Consider the following 27,751-nt stretch of genomic DNA (forward strand, 5'->3'; position numbering starts at 1 on the left):
ATGACAATGAGGGAACTTCTCTGAAGTGGGGCAGCCGGGTGTTATGCCTTTTGGAGGATACGCATTGAAAGTTATGCTACCGTAGATTTACTAAGACAGACATTCCTATTTAAGTCAATGTCATTATGTGTATATAGCCATGTCCTTTCTAGTTATGCTACTGTGATGCGGCCCTCTAATCTCAATCGCTCCACCAGATATATTCAGGCCAGGCATCATGTATTCATTCAACTGCCTCTGAGCATGTAATAGAAGACGTTTCGCAGCTAAATTACAAGATGAGAGAATTTGCAGTAGCCGTAACTTTTTGAAAGCGTGCACCTGTATGATGTGTTGCTGTAGTTTGTCCACAGACACCTTGGTCCAGGTCTTTCTCGTTGAGAAAACAGTCCCACTTTAAACCAAGTCCATCTTATAAAGGCTTAATAAGCACTACGTAAAGGCTTCATAAGCACTACGTAAATGCCAACAGTATGCAAAGCTGTTGTCAAGGCAAAGGGTGGGTACGTTGAAGAATCTGAAATATAAAATGTATTTTGATTTAACACTTTTTTTTGTTTACTGCGTGATTCCATATGTTATTTCATAGTTTTGATGTATTCACTATTATCCTACAGTGTAGAAAACAGTAAAAATAATGAAGAAACCCTTGAATGAGTAGGTGTGTCTAAACTTTTGACTGGTACTGTAAGTATTCAGACCCTTTACTCAGTACTTTGTTGAAGCACCTTTCGCAGCGAACACAGCCTCAAGTCTTCTTGGGTATGACGCTACAAGCTTAGCACACCTGTATTTGGGGAATTTCTCCCATTCTTCTCTGCAGATCCTCTCAAGCTCTGCTTGGTTGGATGGGGAGTGTCACTGCACAGCTATTTTCAGGTCTCTCCAGAGATGTTCGATCGGGTTCAAGACCGTGCTCTGGCTGGGCCACTCGAGGACATTCAGAGACACTCATGTGTTGTCTTTGCTGTGTGCTTAGGGTTGTTGTCCTGTTGGAAGATGAACCTTTGCCCCAGTCTGAGATACTAAGTGCTCTGGAGCAGGTTTCATCAATCTCCCTGTACTTTGCTCTTATCTTTCCCTCGATCCTGACTAGTCTCCCAGTCTCTTCCACTGAAAAACATCTCCACAGCATGATGCTGCCACCACCAGGCTTTGCCATAGGTATGGTGCCAGATTTCCTCCAGACGTGATGCTTGGCATTCAGGCCAAAAAGTTCAATCTTGATTTTATCAGACCAGAGAATCTTGTTACTCATGGTCTGAGTCTTTAGGTGCCTTTTGGCAAACTCCAGGTGGGCTGTCATGTGCCTTTTACTAAGGAGTGGCTTCCGTCTGGCCACTCTTCCAAAGAAGGCCTGATTAGTGGAGTGCTGCAGAAATGGTTCTCCTTCTGGAAGGTTCTCCCATCTCACAGAGGAACTCTGGAGCTTTTTCGGGTTCTTGGTCACCTCCCTGACCAAGGCCCTTCTCTCCTGATTGCTCAGTTTGGCCAGGCGGCCAGCTCTAGGAAAAGTCTTTGTGGCTCCAAACTATTCCATTTAATAATGATGGAGGCCACTGTGTTCTTGGGGACTATCAATGCTTCAGAAATGTTTTGGTACCCTTCCCCAGATCTTTGTCTCAACACAATCCTGTCTCGGAGCTCTACGGACAATTCCTTCGACCTCATGGCTTGGTTTTTGCTCATACATTCACTGTCAACTATGTACACAGGTGTATGCCTTTCAAAATCATGTCCAATCAATTGATTTTACCACAGGTGGACTCCAATCAAGTTGTAGAAACATCTCAACGATGATCAATGGAGACAGGATGCACGTGAACTCAGTTTCAAGTCTCATAGCAAAGGGTCTAAAATATATTTGTAATTTTTTATAAATTTGCCAAAAAATCTTAACCTATTTTCGCTTTGTCATTATGGGGTATTGTGTGTAGATTGAGGATTCTTTTTGTATTTAATCCATTTTAGAATAAGGCTGTAACGTAGCAGTGTAGGAAAACGTAGTGTTCTGAATTCTTTCCGAATGCACTGTATAGCCAAGTTATCGTTACGCATTGTGTACTGTTGAAGTTTACATTTAAAATTCGTTTTTCAATCACTCCACAAATTTCTTGTTAACAAACTATATAGTTTTGACAAGTCGGTTAGGACATCTACTTTGTGCCTGACACAAGTCATTTTTCCAACAATTTTTTACAGACAGATTATTTCACTTATAATTCACTGTATCACAATTCCAGTGGGTCAGAAGTTTACACACACTAAGTTGACTGTGCCTTTTAAACAGCTTGGAAAATTCCAGAAAATGATGTCATGGCTTTAGAAGCTTCTGATAAACTATGTCAATTAGACTGAGTCAATTGGAGGTGTACCTGTGGATGTATTTCAAGGCCTACCTTCAAACTCGGTGCTTCTTTGCTTGACATCATCGGAAAATCAAAAGCAATCAGCCAAGACCTCAGAAAAAATATTGTAGACCTCCACAATTCTGGTTCAACGCCTGAAGGTACCACGTTCACAATGAGCACTATTCACAGACCTATCATTACTCTGACCTCAGCACCAGACACAGATGTTTTTCCTCTGTCAAGAGAACATTGCCCATTGATGTACAGAAGTTTGTAAGATGGTACAATGGTGTTAATGCTATAAAGCCATTGTACTTTTATAGTGGGATGTCTTGTTATATGATGGTGAAATACTTTGATGTAAGCCATCCCAGGTTTATAAGAGGAGGTGACATCGTACGTAAACAATAACAAAGAGAGTCATTCTGGCAGTACTCCTTAGACCAGTGGTCAAGTCGATCGCGATTGTCAATCTCCAAGGTATTCCTAGTCGATCGCCAAACATTTCTGTAAAAAACCCAACGATAAAGCCTTGTGTTCATATTTTATTTTATTAGTCTCGGGCTGTTGGTGGTAGGTGGTAGGTGCAGCCAATTCAGCTGCCCTGCAAACTGTTGCCATTTCATGTGTCTGAAGGTACAAACTCTGCCTTCCCGGTGGGCCTGGAGAGGAAATGAAGTGCACTATGCCGACAGCTGGCCAATCAGATGGCTCAGATGACCGAGTCTGCAGTAACGTAGCAGGCATTAAAGAAAGCTACAATAAAGTTGATACTGTGAGATTTTAAAACATTTAAAACCATGACTAGAGAGAGACTGTCAACAAATGCAGCAAAGAGCTGCTGTTTTTATGAGTTCATGTTTAAGTTCTTACTCAGCACTGTCAACACTTTGTATCCAACACTTTTATAAACCATAAAATGCACTTTCCTCCTATTTCCACTCAGAGCTACAACAAGCACTGCAGCAGTAATGAATTAGTAGGAAAGTGTCTCTATAGGCTTGTGTTGTTGTTATTATTACCGTTTGGGTCTTTTTTAATATCGAGGAACATTTCACTTTCTCTGTTCATCGGAGTAATAACATTCATTTGTGCATGAGGCAGAAATAATGCGGTGCTACTCTAGTTTTGCCATCAGCTCGAAGACGGTGTCCCTTATTGGTCAGTGTCAGTGGAAAGGGAGAGTGGAGGGATGTTGAGAGACCCTCAGTCTGCTGCTCTCTCCCTCCACTGAGACTGACCATCAGATGCAGGCACCATCAGCCCAGGAAAATAAAAAGCTAATTATTTAAATGTATGCACACTCAGCTGTGCCTCACAAATAATACAACAAGGGCTCTATTACTGGTGTGATCATATAGCCTATCTCAAATTTTGAAATATAATTCATTTTTTAATTCCCAAACAATGCATTGACAAGTAAATTCCAGCAAAGCCAGTATGCTGTGATAATGTATTGGACCTATAGCTTACTGCTCAAACATCATTGTTACAGTACTGTTTTTAATTGGTTAGTGTTGCACAGGCTTCCCTTTTTGAAGTCGTGTTAATAAAAAATCAGAGCGGTAGATCTAGGCATGCATTTTGACTCAGAAAATGTTGGTGACCACTGCCTTAGACACTATGGATCCTAATGGGCTAAACAAGGATTTTTCACTGTCCTCATTCTATAATGTTGTTGCCTTGATTTTTGGGGGTCTCTATCTCTCCAGATTCGCAGACACCCAAATATCATCCATGTATATTTTGACATGGCCTATTGATTAACCAGACACACTATTTACATTCTCTCTCTCTCTCTCTCTCTCTCTCTCTCTCTCTCTAGACTCACAACTAAATATCTGCGAGTCAAAGAAGAGGATGAAGAGATTGACTTGAATAGCATGATTGAAGGTAAGGCATGATTTGACCATTTCCAGCTTTCTCCTCCTCATTGAGTGGGCTGAGTTTCAATTGAAACAGCTGGGGTAGATGGTTGACAGGTTGTCGTTAATTGGTATTAGTGATGTGCTGTCATCATTTGGATGCGTTCGCTGGCTCTCTGGAGTATTGTATGTTCATATGATGCAAAACGCGTCATAGCGGTCGTATTTCTGCTTGTACGAGGAATAGCTCAGATACACATGAAAACGTGTTACCCACAGACACACACACTTAATCCTGTGCTCTGTTATACCACTGGACGGGGTCAGAATGCCCTTTTTTAAAGTTCAGTCTCATCACCAAAAGCGATTCAGCAGGGTGACCGGTTTTAATTGTCTAAGCAGCTTGCCGGCTGCATAGCATCTGACAGGTAGTTGCTCTCTACGAAGATGGCTTGTTTTGCCAACAAGCAATATACATCACTGGAGGGAGACCCAATTTGACTTGAGGTATTAGATGTCAGTCACGGTTGTTACGGGGCAATTTCTCTGTGAAATTGGTCGTTTTCATGTAGCAAGGCAGTATTAGCCATGAGTCACTGGATCACCTGACCCCGCAATCACTCATTTTGATTACTGTGAGCACAGGTGTAATTGAGTTCAAGAGTGGTTCAAAACCTAAAGTAAAACGCAAATCTTTAGATACAGGGCATTCGGAAAGTATTCCGATCCCTTGACTTGTTCCACATTTTGTTTCTGAAATTGATTAAATTGTTTTTATTCCCCCTCATCAATCTACACACAATACCCCATAATGACGAAGCAAAAACAGGTTTTTATAATCTTTTGCAAATTGATAAATTATAAAACTGAAATATCACATTGACATAAGTATTCAGACCCGTTACTCGGTACTTTGTTGAAGCACCTTTGGCAGCGATTACAGCCTTGAGTCTTCTTGGGTATGACGCTACAAGCCTGGCACACCTGTATTTGGGGAGTTTCTCACATTCTTCTCTGCAAATCCTCTCAAGCTCTGTCAGGTTGGATGGGGAGTGTCACTGCACAGCTATTTTCAGGACTCTTCAGAGCTGTTCGATCAGGTTCAAGTCCGGGCTCTGGCTGTGCCACTCAAGGACATTCAGAGTCTTGTCCCGAAGCCACCCCTGCGTTGTCTTGGCTGTGTGGTTAGGGTAGTTGTCCTGTTGGAAGGTGAACCTTCAACCCAGTCTGAGGTCCTGAGTGCTCTGGAGCAGGTTTTCATCAAGGATCTCTGTACTTTGCTCTGTTCATCTTTGCCTCCATCCTGACTAGTCTCTCAATCCTGACAATTCCTTCGATCTCATGGCTTGGTTTTTGCTCTGACATGCACTGTCATCTGTGGGACCTTTATATAGACAGGTATGTGCCTTTCCAAATCCTGTCCAATCAATTGAATGTACCATTGAATTGACCATTTGCAAAAATGTCTAAAAACCTGCTTTGTTATTATGGGGTATTGTGTGTATATTGATGAGGGGACATTTTTAGAATAAGGCTGTAACCTAATGAAATGTGGAAAAGGTCAAGGGGTCAGAATACTTTCCGAATGCACTGTAGGTTTTTCTTTTCACTACTCAGCAATTTTGAGGCCCAACAACATCTAGATTCCTTCATCTGTTCGGATAACTTCATTGATTGTTATGAATTGGTGGGTGGTTTCCATGGCAACCAGAGCCTCCGTCCCATTTTGAATCGCAGTCAGCAGGAGAGAAGTGAGGGAGGGGGACACAGGGAGGGTTAGTGCACGTGTGCCTTTTATTCATTAAGCTGTCAGTTTCTACCAAGGAAAAAGAAACACGGCGTCGCATGAATGGAGCTCTTTTCGGGCCGAGTGCATTTCTCCTACGGCCTATCGGAGTGCGATACTAATTTTAGCTCCCGCGACAGCAGCTCTTCCTGTGAGGATGATAAGAGGAGGGGAAAGAGCTCTAGGTGTGACGACAGAACGCATTACTGCCACGGCCGGAGCAGCTGCCAGCCAGACCTCACACACACACACAACACACAGAGAGCCTAACACACACATACAGTAAACACACACACTTTCACACACACCACACTCGCCTTACCTCCAGGCCACAAGGCCCCAATTGCTACTGCCATGGGTTTGTTCTCTGCTGCCTCACCGAACTGAGCGAACTGATCCTTACTCTACTGTGGAGGATTGATTCTGGGGCCTGGATTTCATTTAGTACATTCTGTACTGACAGTGTGATAAGATGGTGAGAGATCACCACACAAAGAGAAATGAAACTGAAGAACACGCAGGAATCTCATACTTCTCACTCCCCTGCAGCAGAAATTCCCATTCTTGTCAGTCGTTTCCTCTTTTGTTTTGTGGGACTTTTTTATTTTTCCCTCCAGTAACTGTAGGATGGCAAGTTGTCACAACAGAATAGACTTGCCCGGTCACCCCACCCTTGGACTCTCTCATAGATGAAATCCCTTCTGAAAGGGTCAGATGTGACACAGTGACAGGTGTGAAGGTAGTGTTTGGTTGGTGTTAGGACTGCTTCAGTCGCTTTGATTCAGCCGTGGCTAGAGACAGAGAACGGGAGAGAGTGATGTGTGGTGGAGCCCCGCCCGTCGCCACCGGCAGATGACAGGTGACAGACCGCAGAGGGCACGTAGATGCAGATCCTCACCTCTCTCTGTTCTCCTCTCCTCACCTCCCTCCATTCTCCTCACCTCCCTCCGTTCTCCTCATCTCTCCTCCTCACCTCTCTCCTCACCTCTCTCCTCACCTCCCTCCTCTCCTCTTCTCCTCACCTCTCTCCGTTCTCCTCTCCTCACCTCCCTCCGTTCTCCTCATCTCTCTCCTCACCTCTCTCCGTTCGTCTCTCCTCACCTCTCTCCTCCTCTCCTCACCTCTCTCCTCCTCTCCTCACCTCTCTCCCTCTCCTCACCTCCCTCCTCTCCTCTCCTCTTCTCCTCACCTCTCTCCGTTCTCCTCTCCTCACCTCCCTCCTCTCTTCTCCTCATCTCTCTCCTCACGTCTCTCCTCCTCACGTCTCTCCTCCTCACCTCTCTCCTCCTCACCTCTCTCCTCCTCTCCTCACCTCCCTCCTCTCCTCTTCTCCTCACCTCTCTCCGTTCTCCTCTCCTCACCTCTCTCCGTTCTCCTCTCCTCACCTCCCTCCTCTCCTCTTCTCCTCACCTCTCTCCTCACCTCTCTTTGCTCTCCTCTCCTCACCTCTCTCCGTTCTCCTCTCCTCTCCTCACCTCTCTCCTCTCCTTTCTCCTCTATCTTGCTGGTACAGGAAGAGGCAGTCCATCCTGGGCCTTGGTCCACATTTTGACCTATTTGTAGTTATTATTTTGGGAGGATTTTTTTTCTCTCCTAACAATACAAAACAGACGCATACAAACGACAGCAAACAGGCAAACGCAACCATCAACGACATCACACCTGCCCAGACCCACCTGCTCACAACCCCATCTCCAGCACCCGCGTCACTCTCCGCCACATGGCCTCAAACTGCACTGTTTTGTTTCTCTCCGTCGCCCACGCACTTTCAACATTTAGATAATAAAGCATTTGACCTTTCCATTGTGTTAACGATGGAGGATTGATTGAGTTTCAGTCAAGTATACGTTTTTTTTCAAGATGCTTGACGAGAAAAGAATCATCCAACCCATCAGGTATCTCAATGCCCCTCATGCCATGTCTTAAAAATAAATGTACATTGTAATACTTCTGACAGCCAACTTTCTAACCTATAACCTTTGGACTATAGCATTCCCAGAAAGCATGGATTAATGAGTCGTTGTTAGTTTTACACTTAAGACATGAGTCTACCATTGTGCTGTAGAATTTGTGGATTTTTGTCTCTTGTATAATACATTTTATGCATTAGCTTCTACTGGATTAAGTGTATATTTTCATTAACTGTAATTTCATTAGTTATGCGCCATGATTCCTTCCATCTTGTGCCAATATCAGTTCTTTTAAAGTCTTGGTTCCCATAGTTTATATTTTAGCATGCCAGTTGGGTAGTTTTGTATAGCTTACCGATCGCATGGATATCGTTTTCTTACTCAAATAGAATTCCCTCAAGATTGCTCTGATGTCCAAAAGATTACAAATCAACATTTTGTAATATGAAACGTTTTTTAATTTGCATGTATTTGTACAAAGATTGTCCTATAAGATTGTGTTTTTAGGTGAGAGACACTGGTTCTTGTAGAGTATGTTCCATTTTCTTCCGTATTGTGTTTAGTGTTCTCAACTATGAAGTTGTTCATGTTCTTAGATTTATCTTTTGAAAATAGACGCATGAAAAGATTCTGGGGATGAGTATGCGCTTCTTCAATATGTACCCATTGTTCCTCAATAGTGCATTTAACTATATGTCACAAGTAAATGCCTTCCGATAGATCTGGAAAAGTTAAAACCACCTAGCGTTGAATGGCGGGAAACCGGTTACCTAGATTTACTGCCCAAAACCACTCTCTTTTCCCAGGATAAATAACTGCAGGGTGGGGAAAGAGCCCATCTGCATGATGAATCAATACTCAGGGTGGGGACAGACAGCCCATCTCAGTGTGGAACGCAGTTCAATGCATGTAGACCTATCATCTCATCATGGTAACCTTTTTCTTGTGACAGGTAGGCCTTCATTTGCTGCAGCATAGCCTATGCTACAGTAATATAAAGACTGAATGCGCGTCTAATTTACCCATCTCCTTCTGGCTTTCAGGGGTCACCTTGTTGTTTTATTGTAAAGATTCTAATTGTTTTAAATGCAGCTGCAGAGTTTTTAAACAGCCTGTCACTCAAATATGTTTGCTTTGAATCAGTGCGGCTCTGTATAGATTGAGGAGGGGAAAAAATGATTTCATCAATTTTAGTATAAGGCTGTAACGTAACAATGTGGAAAAATTCCAGTTGTCTGAATACTTTCAGAATGCACTGCATAGAATGCAGAATGCACTATGCAGTGCATTCTGAAAGTATTCAGACAACTGGACTTTTTCCACATTTTGTTACGTTACAGCCTTATACTAAAATTGATTAAATCATTTTTTCCCCTCAATCTATACACAATCCCCTATAATGACAAAGCGAAAACAGAAATACCTTATTTACATAGACTCTTTGCTATGAGACTTGAAATGGAGCTCAAGTGCATCCTGTTTCCATTGATCATCCTTGAGATGTTTCTACAAACTTGATTGGAGTCCACTTGTGGTAAATTCAATTGATTGGACATGATTTGGAAAGGCACACACCTGTCTATATAAGGTCCCACAGTTGACAGTGCATGACAGAGCAAAACCAAGGCATGAGGTCGAAGGAATTGTCGAGGCACAGATGCGGGGAAGGGTACCAAAACATGTCTGCAACATTGAAGGTCCCCAAGAACACAGTGGCCTCCATCATTCTTAAATGGAAGTTTAGAACCACCAAGACTGTTCCCAGAGCTGGCCAAACTGAGCAATCGGGGGAGAAGTGCCTTGGTTAGGGAGGTGACCAAGGCTCTGTAAGTTTCCTCTGTCGAGATGGGAGAACCTTCCAGAAGGACAACCATCTCTGCAGCATTCCACCAATCAGGCTTTTACGGTAGAATTGCCAGAAGGAAGCCACTCCTCAGTAAAAGGCACATGACAGCCCTCTTGGAGTTTGCCAAAAGGCACCTAAAGGACTCTGACCATGAGAAACAAGATTTTCTGGTCTGATGAAATCTAGATTGAACTCTTTGGCCTGAATGCCAAGTGTCACGCCTGGTGGAAACCTGGCACCATCCCTACGGGGAAGCATGATGGGGACAGCATCATGCTGTGGGGATGTTTTTCAGCGACAGGGACTGGGAGACTAGTCAGGCTCGAGGGAAAGATAAACATGGCAAAGTACAGAGAGATCCTTGATAAAACCTGCTCCAGAGCGCTCAGGACCTCTGTCTGGGGCGAAGGTTCACATTCCAACATGACAATGACCCTAAGCACACAGCCAAGACAAACCAGGAGTGCCAAGCTTGTAGCTTCATACCCAAGAAGACTCGAGGCTGTAATCGCTGCCAAAGGGGCTTCAACAAAGTACTGATTAAAGGGTCTGAATACTTATGCCACTGTGATTTTGTGTGTGTGTGTGTGTGTGTGTGTGTGTGTGTGTGTGTGTGTGTGTGTGTGCGCGCATGTTTTTTTTTCATACATATGCAAGCATTTCTACAAACCTGTTTTTGCTTTGTCGTTATGGGGTATTGTGTGTAGACTGATGAGGGGAAAAAACTATAACCCATTTTAGAATGAGACTGTAATGTAACAAAATGTACATGGTCTAGGGTTCTGAAAACTTTCTGAATGCACTGTATATACTGTAGCTAATTAATGATTGGTTATGCGTAATAAGCTTCTAACATAGGCTCTGTCTCTTGCGTAATACACAACCACCTGAGCTTCGCTGGCCTCTCCTTTAAAAATGCTCCTTAGCTCTTGGAATCCCATGCAGGAAAAGCTAGACTAGAATAGCTTGCTGGATATTATTATTATTTGTTTTAGCATTTCTTAAACCAATAGACTATTCGAAGTGGAACGCAATCTCTTTTGTTGTTTGTTGTTGAACGTTAAATACAGCAGCCAATAGAACTCACGGGTAGTTTGAAAGAAGAGTGAACGCGCAATGGCTGTAGGCTATAGCAGTTATTCATTCAGACCCATAACCATTCAATCTTCTTGAAGAGAAGTGAAAGCCTTCTGCATCTAATTCTAGTCCTATATTATTCAAGGATGTCATTAGAATGATGAAGATAAGGACAACAAAACTTATTTCATTTAACTGTTGAAGCAGGGTGGGAATGAAGCAACAATAGAGAGAGAAAGAGGAGGTAGGCTAATAACATTAGGGGAATTATTATGAAAGGTAGGCTATATATGCGTCAGCCTACTAATTATAAATAGGCCCTATTATATTTCAAAGTTAAAATCAAATTAGCTAGCCTATACACTTGTAACTTCGTAGGCCGCATGTGCTGCGCCAGAATGGCATGTTCTCTTCTGCTTTATCATGGTTTGAACGATGTGTGTAATTCCTGTCCATATAATCCAGTATAATACAGTACAGTAATGCAGTTTACACCAAAAAATATTAGCCTGCTGGAGCTAGTTTCCTTTATTTACCCAAGATAGCTAGCTATATCTATGGGCTTTTTCTGTCATGTGCAGTAGCCCATAACATATATGTATTGCATAATGGCACAATCATTTTGGCTTTTTTGGGCTTATTAAATGTCGTTAATGTAGGTTCTCATTGAATGTATTTAATATATGGCTCATCAGCCTCAGGTAGCATCAGTTTACAATTTTCATGCTGATTAAATCTCTAAACAAATCCAGACATTTATATGCTTTATACTGCTTTCGCTTGACACTTCCGATTTTGCCGGGAAATACCGGGTTTCCTGGGAGAAAAGTGATTTTATTCTCGGTAAGGAACATTACTAAAATACCGGGAAAATATTCAACCCTATAACCAGCCTCAGACTTAGGAAGATGTGAAACTTTCCTTTTAATTCTATGAGTTTTATTTGCCCATATGTGACCGACCGCCTCGATTCGGTCATATATAGCAAAATTTGAAGTTGTGTTTTTTACATTGGATAAAAGTAGAGACTCCGAACTACAAAATGGTATATCATACACTGCAGTTAAGGAACAATGGGGACGTAATTCTGCTTTGAAAGTTAATTAACTTGTAACCCTACTTCTGAGAAAATGGCCCTTGAATGTTTTTGGTACACCTACTGGAGAGCTCTTCTTTGTCTACACCCATTCAGCCTCCTTCACACTCTCTTAAGCATTAGCCCCACCCATCTCTTTAAGGATTCACATGTGAGGCAATGTGGTAAACACCCTATATCAAATAAAATCACAATTTATTTGTGACTTGCACAGGATACAGAAGGTGTAAACGTTACTGTGGAGTGGTTACTTGCATAGTAGCAATATAAAACGGAACGTTTTTATAAATATTTTATCATTATTAGATGAGGCTTACCCGATACCCTTGTCTAAATTGATGGGTCATGTGAAGGAAATGCAAGAACTACCCCCAAGCCACATCTAGCTAAGTGGATGGGTCACTATTGTCAAGACATGTACACATGTTCATGAAATACAATAGATGGCCGTAATCCCCCAGACACACCTGGTTAATTTGATGGGTCATGTAATAATCTGGCCAATGTGGAGTCTTTTGTTTAGACATGCATCTAGCTACCTAGCTAAACAATGAACCAGCATAATCCCAACTCATACTACTACCAATACAAACATTGTCATAGCTGTAGTATGAATCTGCAGGTAGCTAAAGCTAACAAACTAGGTTCAATGTTAGCTAGCTAACATTAGGCTATAACTAGCAATGCAAGTGGATTTCTGATTCAAATAATATTACTACACAGATCCTACACATAACGTTAGCTAGCGAGCCAGCAAACAATGTTTCCTAGCTAACTAACAGTACTCTTTAACTTGCAATAAAAAATTACTTTCTGACAAAATTAGATACTTATATCTGAAAATGTAGCTAGACTCTTGCCTATATACATGGATGAAAACTTCACGGCAGACTGGAGTCATTTAACTTTGTTTTGTTTGTAGCTATATCTTGTTTGGCCAGCATTGTGTCAAGTCACTCCAGTTCACACTGACTGTGGTGTGTGCAGAAAGTAGCCCATCACTTTTTCCAACTGATCTGACGATAGTGCCTGCTAAATTCAGGGCATCAATGTTGTTGAGAAAAGTATCAACTTTTATAGTTCTCGATGGCTAACATATTTTTCAAAAACGGTGCGGTAGAAAGGACTGTCAACACGTACTGAACACCTCATGTTATAGACAGAAGCATGCTACATTGCAGACCAATCCAAGCTCATCTCCCGGCATGTCCAGCCCATCCATTATCTCAGCCAATCATGGCTAGCGAGAAGGTTCCTGTCTTCCATGGCTAAACCAACTAGGCTCATAATCTTTTTTTATGATTATTTATGCATACAATACAGGTTTGATATTAAAGCACATGAAAGTTCACATGTTCCAGAAGGCATTTCTGCCAAAAAAACGCATGTTTACGTTCAAATGGCTCTCCAGTGAAGTAGTGACGTGCGACATACGCCTAGTTTCCTGAAACAAGTCACATATACAGTCTGTTATGACCAAGTATACTTTCTTAAAGAATGTCTTCATTGGGGTAATTGGTATTACCGAGGAATAAATAGAAAAGCTTTTGGAGCCATGCCATTCTGAAGAGATTTATTCTACTTGTATGATTTTTGGGAAGTTTTCCCATTTTAATTACATCTGCTTTCATATTGTTGAGTAATGGGATAAAGTTGTGTTTGTTGTCACTTATTACGCATCCTAAGTATTTGATATGTTTTGTTGTCGATCTTAAAGAATTGCTGTAGATCAGGGGTCTCCAACCTTTTCTAGCAAGATAATTACTTATTTTTCTTTCTGTCTAATGTGCTGGTCTAGCAATGGTTCTGTACTTTTGCTGCTCATTTCATGGCAAAGTTTGCAAATAACAAATATATACAAAATATATAGTGTTCTTACTCATTATGTACTTCTTCCAGGTAAGCCTACTTTGCAGTTAACATTTAATTGAGAAGGTTTTGGGGAAAGTATTTCTGTCAACCCACAAGATGGTTATCAGATCAACTGGCTACACACAAGAGTGATAGACAAACGCACGCACCACACAGACAGACGGGGGCAATATTGCTGGAAATGAATTGGCAGATATTGTGTTATTTTTTTATTTTTTTCAAGCCAATAGTGGCTGACCAGGGGTGGGATAATATCAATGTTTTGTTGATTATATAGATAGTAGCTGGGAGCTTGCGTTGTCTGATTCTTTTAAGATTTGTTTATGACAGTTTGAGTACATGCAATTGACCTGTTGAAGACCCCTGCTGTAGGTCATGAGTTATATTTAAAAAATCCAATAGAGTTCCACAATATGAGTCATAATACCCATAACAAGGAAATGGTTCCAATCGTTTTTCCACCATACATTTTTCCCATAGGGGATTTTAGAAACACTTTAAAAAAGGGCTGTTTCATGTAGGCTTACCGTCGCATAAAGTTTTGCGATCCGCGTAAATCTTTCTAGGACAACGTGACTTTTATCAATACATTTGCCTCCCATCCTTCCACCCTCTACCCACCAAAGCCAAGCTTGTCCCTACCTCCCATCCTTCCACCCCCTACCCACCCAAGCCAAGCTTGTCCCTACCTCCCATCCTTCCACCCTCTACCCACCAAAGCCAAGCTTGTCCCTACCTCCCATCCTTCCACCCCCTACCCACCAAAGCCAAGCTTGTCCCTACCTCCCATCCTTCCACCCCCTACCCACCAAAGCCAAGCTTGTCCCTAGCTCCCATCCTTCCACCCCCTACCCACCCAAGCCAAGCTTGTCCCTACCTCCTATCCTTCCACCCCCTACCCACCCAAGCCAAGCTTGTCCCTACCTCCTATCCTTCCACCCCATACCCACCAAAGCCAAGCTTGTCCCTACCTCCCATCCTTCTACCCCTACCCACCAAAGCCAAGCTTGTCCCTACCTCCCATCCTTCCACCCCCTACCCACCCAAGCCAAGCTTGTCCCTACCTCCCATCCTTCCACCCCCTACCCACCAAAGCCAAGCTTGTCCCTACCTCCCATCCTTCCACCCCCTACCCACCCAAGCCAAGCTTGTCCCTACCTACCATCCTTCCACCCCCTACCCACCCAAGCCAAGCTTGTCCCAGCCTCCCATCTTTACACACCCTCCCTACCTCTCAGACACACCCATCCATCCATCAACTTACTCATCCATTCTCATCCATTCTCCCCCAACATATACCCTATGCATCTACATACCCATTCTCTCCCACCGTCCTACACATATTCACCATCTCTCACACTCCCATTCATATACACACCTACACTCCCACACTCACGCACATGGACATCCATATAACAGTTATTGACAGAAGCTATATTTATTTTGCCCCTTTGAATTGACTTTTCAGTGTCCATGCAGCTCATTGCCAATGGCAACTTGTATTGTTACTTCCTAGAGAAGAACAGTTACTTGGAGAAAGTAGAGTATAGATTGTATTGGGCATCACTATATGTAGCCTAGTGTGCTGATGGTTTTTTCCTTCTCAAAGGAGGGAGCGCTCCTCCTTCAACTAGGAAGGCTTCTTGTAGCTTTAATTAGGGCTTCTGAATTCCATGCTTTGCGTTCCCTTCCATACCCACAGCACTGCCGGGAAGCGGAACTAAGACTTGATCCAATTTTACTCCAATGAACTGTCTGATTGGAATGTATTCATTGCATCTCTCTCTCAGCCTAGCAGACAGGTCCTGGACTAATCGATTGGACAACAAACAACACAGAGTTACACATGGAATAAACAAGTGTACAGTCAATAACACAATAGAAAAAAAGAAAGTCTATATACAGTGTGTGCAAATGGCGTGAGGAGGTAAGGCAATAAATAGGCCATAGTAGCGAAGTAATTACAATTTAGCAAATTAACACTGGAGTGATAGATGAGCAGATGGTGATGTGCAAGTAGAAATACTGGTGTGCAAAAGAGCAAGAAAGTAAATTAAAACAATATGGGGATGAGGTAGTTGGGTGGGCAACTAAGATGGGCTGTGTACAGGTGCAGTGATCTATAAGCTGCTCTGACAGCTGAAGCTTAAAGTTAGTGAGGGAGATAAGTCTCCAGCATCAGTGATTTTTGCAATTTATTCCAGTCATTGGCAGCAGAGAACTGGAAGGAAAGGCAGCCAAAGGAGGAGTTGGCTTTGGGGATGACCAGTGAAATATACCTGCTAGAGCGCGTGCTACGGGTGGGTGTTGCTATGGTGACCAGTGAGCGGGGCTTTACCTTTACCTAGAATCAGCCCTTCATGGTCGAATTGCTACAAAGAAACCACTACTAAAGGACACCAATAATAAGAAAAGACTTGCTTGGGCCAAGAAACATGAGCAATGGACATTAGACTGGTGGAAATCTGTCCTTTGGTCTGATGAGATCAACTTTGAGATTTTTGGTTCCAACCGCCATGTGTTTGTGAGACGCGGAGTAGGTGAACGGATGATCTCCACATGTGTAGTTCCCACCGTGAAGCATGGAGGAGGTGTGATGGTGTGGGGGTGCTTTGCTGGTGACATTGTCAGTGATTTATTTAGAATTCAAGGCACACTTAACCAGCATGGCTACCACAGCATTCTGCAGTGATACACCATCCCATCTGGTTTGCGCTTAGTGGGGCTAACATTTGTTTTTCAACAGGACAATAACCCAACACACATCCAGGCTGTGTAAGGGCTATTTGACCAATAAAGAGAGTGATGGAGTACTGCATCAGATGACCTGGCCGCCACAATTACCAGACCACAACCCAATTGAGATGGTTTGGGATGAGTTGGACCACAGAGTGAAGGAAAAGCAACCAACAAGTGCTCAGCATATGTGGGAATTCCAAGACTGTTGGAAAAGCATTCCAGGTGAAGCTGGTTGAGAGAATGCCAAGAGTGTGCAAAGCTCAAATATAAAATATATTTTGATTTGTTTAACACTTTTTGGGGGTTATTACATGATTCCATATGTGACTCACCACCTGGATTCGGTCTTATGTAGCAACATTTGAATTTCAGTGTTTTACATTGGATAAAAGTAGAGACTCAGAGCTACAAAATAGTATATCATACACAGCATTTTTGAGGAACAATGGGAAAGTAATTCTACTTTGAAAGTTGATAAACTTGTAAACTCACTTTTCAGAAAAGGGCCTTTGAATGTTTTGGTACCTACTAGAGAGCTCTCCTTTGTCTACACCCATTCAGCATTGTTCACACCCTCTTAAGCCAGCCTCACCCATCTCTTTAAGGATTCACATGAGGTCATGTGATAAAGACTAAAAGTGGTAGTAGCCTACAATAAAGAAACATTTCAGGAACACAGAAAGTGTCCAGATAAATATTAGATGACGCTTACCCAGACACACTTGTCTAAATTGATGGGTCATGTGAAAGAAATGCTGTAACCCCCAGCCACATCCAGTGGTGGAAAAAGTACTCAATTGTCATACTTGAGTAAAAGTATAATTTCAAATTCCTTATATTAAACCAGACGGCACAATTGTATTTTTATTTTTTAAATAGCCAGGGATACAATGTACTTAAGTATCACTTCAAGTTTACTTCAGTAATTAAATAAATACTTGCATATGAAGGCATTTCCACCGCCATTTCTCGCATTATTAATTTTACAGACACAAAACGATACCACCATGTGGAACGAACAAATGATATTTCTGCATTTATAACATTGTACCAAAACTTCTTGTTTCCATCACAGCTGTTGTGGGAGAATTTCCAAAATCCCGAAGAAAAAATATATATATTATATCGTCTTTGTATCTCAAAATCATTGTAATGTGGTAAATCTTAAAAATCGAAATGAAAAGTTTTCAAATCTGAAGGACATAATTCAACCAGAGAGCGCTTGACCGTTGCACCTGAATCCTTCCCACGGTGAATTGTCTAGGGCCGCTACGCTATGAAACAACACACTGTTGCAGAGACTTCGATATTACCGGCCACAATTGATAAGGTGAAAACAATGTGTGGGGAGGCAGAGACCTAGAAGCTCCCATCGAAACCTTTGTCAGATAGCATACGTTCTTCGTTTAACAGTGTTATTGCTAGCAATCAAGAGGAAACTGACTGAACGACTCCGACTCCCCAGCGTATGCTCTCCAAATGGATGTTAGCTGTGACTTTTGTTCACTATACATGTTGGGGGATGCTATTCATGAGGACTTATTGTTCTGTCTCACAATTCCCGAGCATGAAACGGCACAGGGGATGTTCAGTGTGCTGCGTTGCTATATTGACGAAAAACTGATTCCGTAGGTTTGAATAGTGGGCTTTTGCACAGATGGAGCTTCATCTATGGCAGGACGGCGGCAGGCCTCTGCACTCTAGTTATGAATGTGTCTCCCTCTGCCATATGGACACATTGTATGATACACTGAGAACAGCTGGCGGCAAAAGAGCTGAGCACAGACTGCTCACCTCCAATGCTTGGAAGAGCACTTTGGGACCTAATTCCCAATCCGTTTGACTGTGATCCTGGCTCAGTTGACATGCCGGTAAGTGAAATTGAACAGCTGATTGAGCTGTCATGTGACCGAAAGCATTCACGGGTCACTACGGAGGCGTTTTTGGTTCTTGACTCAAAGGGAATAATATCTACTTTTGAGCATTAATGCCGCATTCAAAACAACTGGGAACTGGGAACTATGAACTCGGATCTGACTTCAGTGCGTTCAAGACAACTGGGAACTAGAAATAAAATGTGTTCTGACTGGGAAAAATCACTTTGAACCATCTTCCAACTCGGGAACTCTGGTCTCTTTCTAAAGCTCCGACTTTCTGATCCGAGGATCACTGATGTCATGATTTGACCTCCATATTTTTTTTCGAGTTCCCAGTTGTCTTTAAAGCACCATAAAAGTCATTGGTTCCCTTCATATCTGAGTGAAGCTGGATTCAGTGCTCTCGTCTGTATTAAAATGAAATATCGATCCAGGTTGGCTGTGACAGCAGAGATGAGGTACGCACTGTCAACCACGCCTCTTGACTTTGAGAAGCTCCGACGCGACATGCTTCAAGCACACCCATCTCATTAGTGGTGGTGAGATGAGATATATTACGTCAGACTAATTTGCATTGACCGTCATAGCCGCAAATAAAAATGAACATTGGCTGTTAATTACATAATTATTTTCACATGGAATAAAAATGGGGTCATGGGAAACCCTAAGCTAGCATGTTGAAATATGCAAAAGAGAGATTTTCTGACCACAAAGTTACAACTGGTGGAGTCCGAGTCACCACAGGTTTAGTCCGAGACGAGTCATGAAAATCATGACTTGAGTCTGAGTCCTGGACTCGACACTGTAGTATAGTTAAAACATTTGTGTACTGTGACACTGCAATGATCAGTACAGCGCTGTAGTTTACATTTCTTGTCCCTCCCTAGAAGACAATCATATTCTGGTTTTGATTAATTCATAACTGTCTTATGGTTGAATACACTCGGTGTCAGGGCAATCCATCTGTATGAATAATGTGAATTATGTTCATGTAATAAATTATTGTGTTATTGTAATCAGGTCATCCTCGCCAACTGCAATTGAAATATCTTGACTCGTGACTTGCGTTTCCAGTTCCCACGGTGGAATAACAGTAGAAGAGTGTGTGTATGAGCCTGATTGGGCCTCCCATAGATGCAGTATGACACACAACTCTATATAACTCTCACTACTCTGCACCTTTTTGAGGATTCACTATGTGATGCGCAGCTCTCTTTCTCTTTGAATGGCAATCTGTCGTAGCCCCAGAGTCTCCTTTCGCTCTCTCTCTCTCTCGCCCGATCTCTTTTGCTCTCACTCTCTATACTGAATAACGAAGAGCAGGTCATATCTCAGTCTCCTAACTGTGCAGGGAAACAGATGGTCCCTATCTGATACTGGCTGGGGAGAGATGCACCCCAGACACAATCATTTCCTAGCGCCCAAGTGGCCCCCACCTCCCGTGGCCTGCTCACATTTCCCTGTTGCTGTTGAATATGGGTTAAAGCTGCTGGGATCTTTTCTGTCTTCTCATATATCTTTATCTACATATCACGCTGGTATGAAACAGCAGAGGCATTTGCTAGTATTGAGCTTGTGAGGCAGTTGGAATTTCAGGGTAGAGGTGAAAGCCTGAATGGATTTTTTGGGTTGGTTTAGTGCTATGCCATCCACAATAATCCTTGTTTTAATATCAAGTTGGTTTTGATGGCATTGCCAGTCACTGTTGTGAGGACATGGGTGTTATCAGTGGCGAATCGGTGCCATTTTTAATTACCGTTATTTTGGCTTTAGGGGGCAGTAAGCAGTCCTGACAGCGTATAATCTGTCTGTTGCCATAGCAGCTGAGGAGGAAGCTGGATGACCAGCTCGTCCGATAACTAGGGCGAGTCTGTCGCGCCCCTGCCCGCTCACTTCCTAAACAGGGTCCTCATGTCTTACCAACTGCTGATTTTGTGGTGGGAAGGGGAGGAGGGGAGAAGGAGAGAGGCAGAGAAGGTCATGCACTGGGTGTGCTTAGTAATGACTAGGCTCTCTGCTGACCTGTATTTCTCAGTGCATCGTGCGTGTGTGTGCATGAATGATTGCTCAAGCCCTTTGTGTCTTTGTGGGGAGTTAGTGTGCATGTGCAGTGATTCAGAACAGTTGTTTGTTTTGACCTAGTGGCTTATAGAAAATGTAATTGCAGTTTGTAGAGTCTGCTGCCTTGATTTGAATGTTTTATCTGTGTATAGCCAGACTTCTGTACCCAATATCCTCCGTGTCATTAATCCCTATATGGAACATGTTTGTGTCATATTAGGATGTGACAAGATATCACAAATGGCTCCAGTAGATCAGAGTGTATAATGTGGTTATTACGCTACACTCCAAAACATTTTATTCACCTAAACCAATTTTAAAAACTCTTAGCCTCAATGACACACACCTCTGAATGTAGTGATAACTATCAGGATAAGGAAAGACCCAGATGCAGACCGTGTCGAAGTAACACATTTTATTACAGCAACAGAGGCAAAGTTACAGGACGGCAGGCAGGGTCAGGCAGAGGTTGGAAATCCAGATAGGAGGAAGGTACAGGACGGCAGGAAGGAAGGGTCAGGGTCAGGCAGAGGTTGGAAATCCAGATAGGAGGAAGGTACAGGACGGCAGGAAGGAAGGGTCAGGGTCAGGCAGAGGTTGGAAATCCAGATAGGAGGAAGGTACAGGACGGCAGGAAGGAAGGGTCAGGGTCAGGCAGAGGTTGGAAATCCAGATGGGGGCAAAGGTACAGGACGGCAGGCAGGGTCAGGGTCAGGCAGAGGTTGGATATCCAGATAGGAGCAAAGGTACAGGACGGCAGGAAGGGTCAGGCAGAGGTTGGAAATCCAGATGGGGGCAAAGGTACAGGACGGCAGGCAGGGTCAGGGTCAGGCAGAGTGGTCAGGCGGGCGGGTTCAGGGTCAGGATGGGCAAGGGTCAAAAACCAGGAGGGTGAGGAAAAAGAGGCTGGGAAAAGACAGGAGCTGACAGCTTGACAAACAAGATGAACTGACAACAGACAAACAGAAAACACAAGAATAAGTACCTGGGATAATGAGGAAGATGGGCGACACCTGGAGGGGGGTGGAGACGAGCACAAAGACATGTGAAACAGATCAGGGCGTGACAGATAGCACTAGTTACGCAATTTAGTTTTCATTTTTTCTCCCCTCTCTGTGGTTCTGTGTGGCTCAGTTGGTAAAGCATGGCGTTTGCAATGCCAGGATTGTGGGGTTGATTCCCGGGCCAACCATACGTAAAATGTATTCACGTATGACTGTGATGGGGCGGCAGGTAGCCTAGCGGTTAAGAGCATTGGGCCAGTAACCAAAACGTCACTGGTTTGAAGGCAGTTAACCCACAACAATTGCTCCCTGGCGCTGATGACGTGGATGTCGATTTAAGGCAGACCCCCCCCACCCCTCTCTGCTCCAGAGGGGTTGGGTTAAATGCAGGCTGACACATCTCTGTTGAATGCATTCAGTTGTACAACTGACTAGGTATCTTCCTTTCACTCTCTCTGCCACTGTCTCTCTGTGCTAAAAGCAGTATCACTGAAACGCACAGCCTCCGTGTGCTGGAACAAGTACTCTGTAAAAGCCTATCAGCACTTTTTATAAGGGTTTTTCATAAAGGAGCTGTACACTAAAATCTTTCAGATAAGAGACTGCTCTCTCTCTCTCACACACACACACACACACACACACACACACACACACACACACACACACACACACACACACACAACTACACTGACATACAGTACACACACACATCACCGCCTATCTCACGCACCATCTCACCCAGAGCCGTCTCTGAAGGAACATGTTCAGCATTTGTATTTTAATAGATCCTATTGTCAGTCGAATGTGACACCCCCCCACACTCGAGGGTGAGAGGGCCGTTGTGTAAACCAATCAGATTAGCTCCCTTCTCGTTTGCGGGGAGCGCACGAGATGATTGAAGGATTGTCCGGGAGCCTCTGGTGGAGCAGAGGGCCCCTATCAGAAGGGCCGCTATCTGACTTCTCTCTGACAAGACTGATGGATCTTATAAAGAGGATCCATGGATTATCACACTACAGGGACCTGCGTCTCCCCCAGCATCTGAGGAGAGGTTTCAATTCATGAAAGACTCAAGTACTGTTTTCAATGGTATTTATTAACTATACTAAACAAAAATATAAATGCAACAATTTCAACGATTTTACTGAGTTAGTTCATATAAGGAAACCCGTCATTTTAAAATAAATTCATTAGGCCCTAATCTATAGATTTCACATGACTGGGCCGGGGGGGGCGGCCATGGGAGGGCATTGGCCCACCCACTGGGGAGCCAGGCCCAGCCAATCAGAATTCTTTTTTCCCCACAAAAGGGCTTTATTACCGACAGAAATACTCCTCAATTTCCTCAAATACTCAAACGATCCCCTGGTGTGTTTATACATGGTCTGCGGTTGTGAGGCCGGTTGGACATACTGCCAAATTCTCTAAAACGCCATTGGAGGCAGCTTATGGTAGAGGAATGAACATGACATTTTCTGGCAACAACTCTGGTTGATATTCCTGCAGTTAGCATGCCAATTGCATGCTTCCTCAACTTGAGACATCTGTGGCATTGTGTTTTAGAGAGGCCTTTTATTGTCCCCAGCATAAGGAAGTGTAATGATCATGCTGTTTAATCAGCTTCTTGATATGCCACACCTGTCAGGTGGGTGGATTATCTTGGCAAAATGAGAAATGCTCACTAACAGGGATGTAAACTAATTTGTGCACCAAATTTGAGAGAGATAAGCTTTTTGTGCGTTTGAAACATTTCTGTGATTTTCTTTTGTTTTTAGTTCATGAAACATGGGACCAAACCTTTACAAGTTGTGTATATATTTTTGTTCAGTGTAGTAAATGATGTGATAGTTTTGGCCTGTCTCACTAACGATGCCTTTTGCCTATTCCTTGCCTGTACTTTAGCCTATCGGATTCCCTGTTATCTACCTATTGCCTGATCTCCCGGACTATATTACTAGACTTTTCCCTGCCTGTACTGTTGCCTTTTTGGACCCCCTGTGTATGACCTTCTGCCTCCCCTGGACCCAGCTACCTGCCTCCTCCTGTGTATGACCTTCTGCCTGCCCCTGGACCCAGCTACCTGCCTCCTCCTGTGTATGACCTTCTGCCTGCCCCTGGACCCAGCTACCTGCCTCCTCCTGTGGTCCTTTACAATAAACACCTGCTGCTCCCTGCACTTGAAACCAGCTCTGTCTCCCATCGTGTTCATTACAGTCAATTGCTCTGTCTGCAGTAATTGTAAACCTAAACATGTCTGCGACATTTTGTTTCACTTCTTTGTGGAGGCTGTCTCCTCCATTCTTCTCTATTCTCCAGTTTAGCCTGCATTTAGCCTAGATAAAAGGTGGAGACAACGATCCCATCAGGCCCTGTCCCCTGCATCAAAGCCCAGAACTGAGCCCTCATGTAGAAACCACAGGAATACATTATGCTAATCTACAGCCACAGAGCAGCCTCAGAATTACAGCCAGCTTGATGTCCTGTGGGCACGTTTAGTAAAAACGCATCATTATCAACGTTGTAGTCATCATCTTCAGGGATCGAGGGGCTGTGGCTTTCATGTCATCTTGTTTTGGAAGTGCTCTGAGCTGAGGGAGGGAGAACCTGGGTTGCTGTTGAAAAACGTGCTACAGGAACTGGAGTGAAGGTGTAGATGGGAACAGAGTGTCTCACTGTTCTCATCTGACTCCAACTACACAGAAGTCAAATGGCGAGGAAGTCTGTGTTTCCCCCTTACTCTCTGTCAGTCTGTCCATTGGCAGTTACAGCCAAACCCCTGATGGGCTAGCTAGCCCATAATAATCAACACATGTCACGACGATAATATCCATGTCTGTTGAATCCAGTTAACTGATGAGGAACTATCAGCAGAGAGGGTAACGTGTTTAAGATCTGAACCCCCCCCCCTTTTGCCCTCAGCTTCAATTTGTCTGGCATGGACTCTACAAGGTGTCGAAAGCGTTCCACAGGAATGCTGGCCCATGTTGACTCCAAAGGTTCCCACAGTTGTGTCAAGTTGGCTGGATGTCCTTTGTGTGGTTTACCATTCTTGATACACACGGGAAACTGTTGGGCGTGAAAAACCCAGCATCATTGCAGTTCTTGACACACTCAAACCGGTTTTCCTGGCACCAACTACCATTCACCAAGATTCACCTGGTCAGCCTGTCATGGAAAGAGCAGTTGTTTATTATGTTTTGTACACTCAGTGTATGTAGACTGCATAATTCTTCTCAATGTTAAGTGTATAGCGATAGTAGAACAGAATAGCAGGTACAATTTTTATTTTTATTTATTTCACCTTTTATTTAACTAGGCAAGTCAGTTAAGAACAAATTCTTATTTACAATGACGGCCTACCTCAGCCTAACCCAGACGACGCTGGGCCAATTGTGCGCCGCCCTACGGGACTCCCAATCACAGCCGGTTGTGATACAGCCTGGAATCGAACCAGTGTCTGTAATGATGTCTCTAGCCCTGAGACGCATTGCCTTAGACCGCTGCGCCACTCGGGAGCCCCAATAGCAGATGTTGTTAACTTTGGTTGACTGAGTTTGTAGATGCCCCAATATTCAAATACTCTTGTTTCTTGACACATTTTCCTCCCCCCTCAAGCATCCCTCAAATCATTAACGTTCATATCTGTTGTTCAGGGACACCAGTTTTGGGGCTTGTGAAACGAATTTGGTTAAAGTGATGTTATTGATAAAGATAAAAGTAAGCATGCGTCATCAAGTGAATGTAATTTGTTAAAGCACCCAACAGAGTTTTAGTTCATGAGCTGGTGCCCATTAATCAGTGTGTCCATCAATCTCTCCCTTCCCAATGTTTATTTCTGGGTGTGTTAGTTCCCCAACGCCATCTATCAATTAGTTGTAGGTCAAAGTGAAAGATTCTCAAAGTAGCAACCCATACATTTTGTCTGTGAAGGATCTCTCAGGTGACATTTGTCACCTTCACTTGACTGGTATTACAGGGCAGGAAGTTCTTGTTCTGTCCCCTTTTCTTACGTCCTGATCTCGAGATGTCAGTTTTTGATCCAATCAGTTAATTAGTCCATTAATTAGCACATTAATTTGCCTATTAAGGGGTGAGTGAGTATTAAAAGAGAGGAGACTTGACCAGACTGACTCATTCAATGTCTTGTCACTCCAAATAATATATGATTTATTTACAACCGTTACCTCGTAAATTATCAACAATGTTCAGAATTATGAATGTTGGAATTGGCACCATTCAGTACTAATATGCAATTCAGTCATTGTCAAATGAATGAGTCATTTTGGAACCTGGATGTATGATTGCATGTCATTAGGTTTAGTGTCTTAAAGCTAACCATGCCCCTCAGCTAGCCACATTTAATTGAATTGCTTCTACTCCTCCTCCATGTTCTTTCTTAAACAGATTAACAGTGTTATTCCGTTGATACCTGGCAAGCCATCAACTACACTATGGAGGATGATGATGAGACAGTGATGTTTTATAGGTGAAGAGTTATTTTAGTCGTGATCCTATTGTATGTCGTTGTTTTTTTTTTTTTAGGACTCCTTAGCCAGTTACTGTATCTTTGGAGGTACGCAGCGCCTCAATTTAGATGAAGCCTTTGAATAGAAGTTAAGAAAGGCGCACATCAAATAGTCACTGACGGTCCTCGTGACCCTCTATAAACTTCCCATACTGGTTAATACAATGCAGGGGGTTAGAAAAGCCTACGTATCTTGTCAAACAGGGATATTTCTCTTCTCCTGCCTGCCGACGAGTCTTTCTGCTAAGCTGAATGATTCATTGTCTTTTCTCAGAACTGCTCATGCATTTTGGAAGCCTCGCTTCAGGCCCTCTGGTAAATATTAATTTAATGACTCTCAGCAACTCAAGTCAAGGGGTTATTCATTTAACATATTTATGGACGGCAACGAAAGGTGGAGAAATCCTTTGATACCCTTCTTTTGTTTTTCTCTATCATCATGATGAATGAAAGGACAAAGACTGACAGTAACAGGTCGAAGACTGTGACAAAAAACAATCAGGAAAGATCGATCGAGACACAGAGACAAAAGCATTTCGGAGACACTGCTGAAAAATGTATGGCGACACCATTCTGAAATAATCAATGCCCCTAGATATATAGTGGGGTCCAAAATTATTCACACAAAGATCATACCCCCAAGACATGCTAACCTCCCCTGTTATTGGTAAAGGTCAGAGGTTAGCAAGTCTAGTTTTTAGTTTAGTTGATTTGCACAAATAGACAGTAACAGTTTTTTTCCCTGAGCAATTTAGTATAAAACAATTTTTTGGGGGCATACAAAATAGCTCAGTATTTTAATTATTGATTTTGTACAGTCATTTTAACTCGTCTTTATGTATGATGTCAATAATTTCAGACCCCAAGGTACACTAGACTCCAAAGTGCTTTACAGGGCATTTATGGAACGTGATATCCCTGGGGAATTGCTGTGTTGAGGGGAAAGCACATGTCACGACTCACTAAAGAGTACATTCTTAATAGAACCAGTCAGTTCATAATGGTACATGACTAATAATGTACCATCACTACAGATGTAATTTCCAAAAAGCAAGTGGCTAATTGGAAGTGTTAACTCACTATCGCTGTATTTTTATCTTGGATATTTTTTGTAGATTTCCCAAGCTGATAAATGAGAGCTCAGTTTTTTTTGTAGGCTATTTGAAATGGATCTGGGCTTGGCACACAGGTTTCATCGCTCCCACTCAGAAAGGGACTTGTTATGGCTTGTTGAGGGTACATAAACTCACTTTATTCAGCATTGTAATTGTACAGACGGCCTCATTCAAACAGACTAGTGTACAGATGGTCTCACTGTTAAGCCAGGTGCAACTTCAAATAGCCCAACGGCGTGAGTCTGTGTTTGCTTGGGGGGAAAAGTCAGTGGAAACGTTGACTATAAACTTGCGGAGTCAATCATGTATGTGGGAGTAATTCATATGATGAACTAGGTTTTGAATTTGCTGCTCCGTTTATCGGTCTTCCACACGGAGCTGCCTGAAGGAGCCGACCTGCATGAATCTCCTCTGTTGTACAGTCGTGGCCAAAAGTTTTGAGAATGACACAAATATTAATTTCCACAAAGTTTGCTGCTTCAGTGTCTTTAGATATTTTTGTCAGATGTTACTATGGAATACTGAAGTATAATTACAAGCATTTCATAAGTGTCAAAGGCTTTTATTGACAATTACATGAAGTTGATGCAAAGAGTCAATATTTGCAGTGTTGACCCTTCTTATTCA

General features: G+C 43.0%; 1 protein-coding gene across 8 annotated transcripts in view; it reads left to right on the forward strand.

The window, feature by feature from the left end:
• The window catches only part of LOC106579653 (lethal(3)malignant brain tumor-like protein 4), a 127,041-nt gene that overhangs the window by 75,993 nt on the left and 23,297 nt on the right, over positions 1–27,751 (forward strand). For all 8 annotated transcript variants that reach the window (XM_014159770.2, XM_014159775.2, XM_014159773.2 and 5 more), the window contains exon 17: positions 4,177–4,244. In XM_014159770.2, coding sequence (XP_014015245.2) covers positions 4,177–4,244 — 68 coding nt within the window. The remainder of the gene's footprint in view (positions 1–4,176; positions 4,245–27,751) is intronic.

Source organism: Salmo salar, chromosome ssa19 (assembly GCF_905237065.1).
Source record: "Salmo salar chromosome ssa19, Ssal_v3.1, whole genome shotgun sequence".
Taxonomy (NCBI): Eukaryota; Metazoa; Chordata; class Actinopteri; order Salmoniformes; family Salmonidae; genus Salmo; species Salmo salar.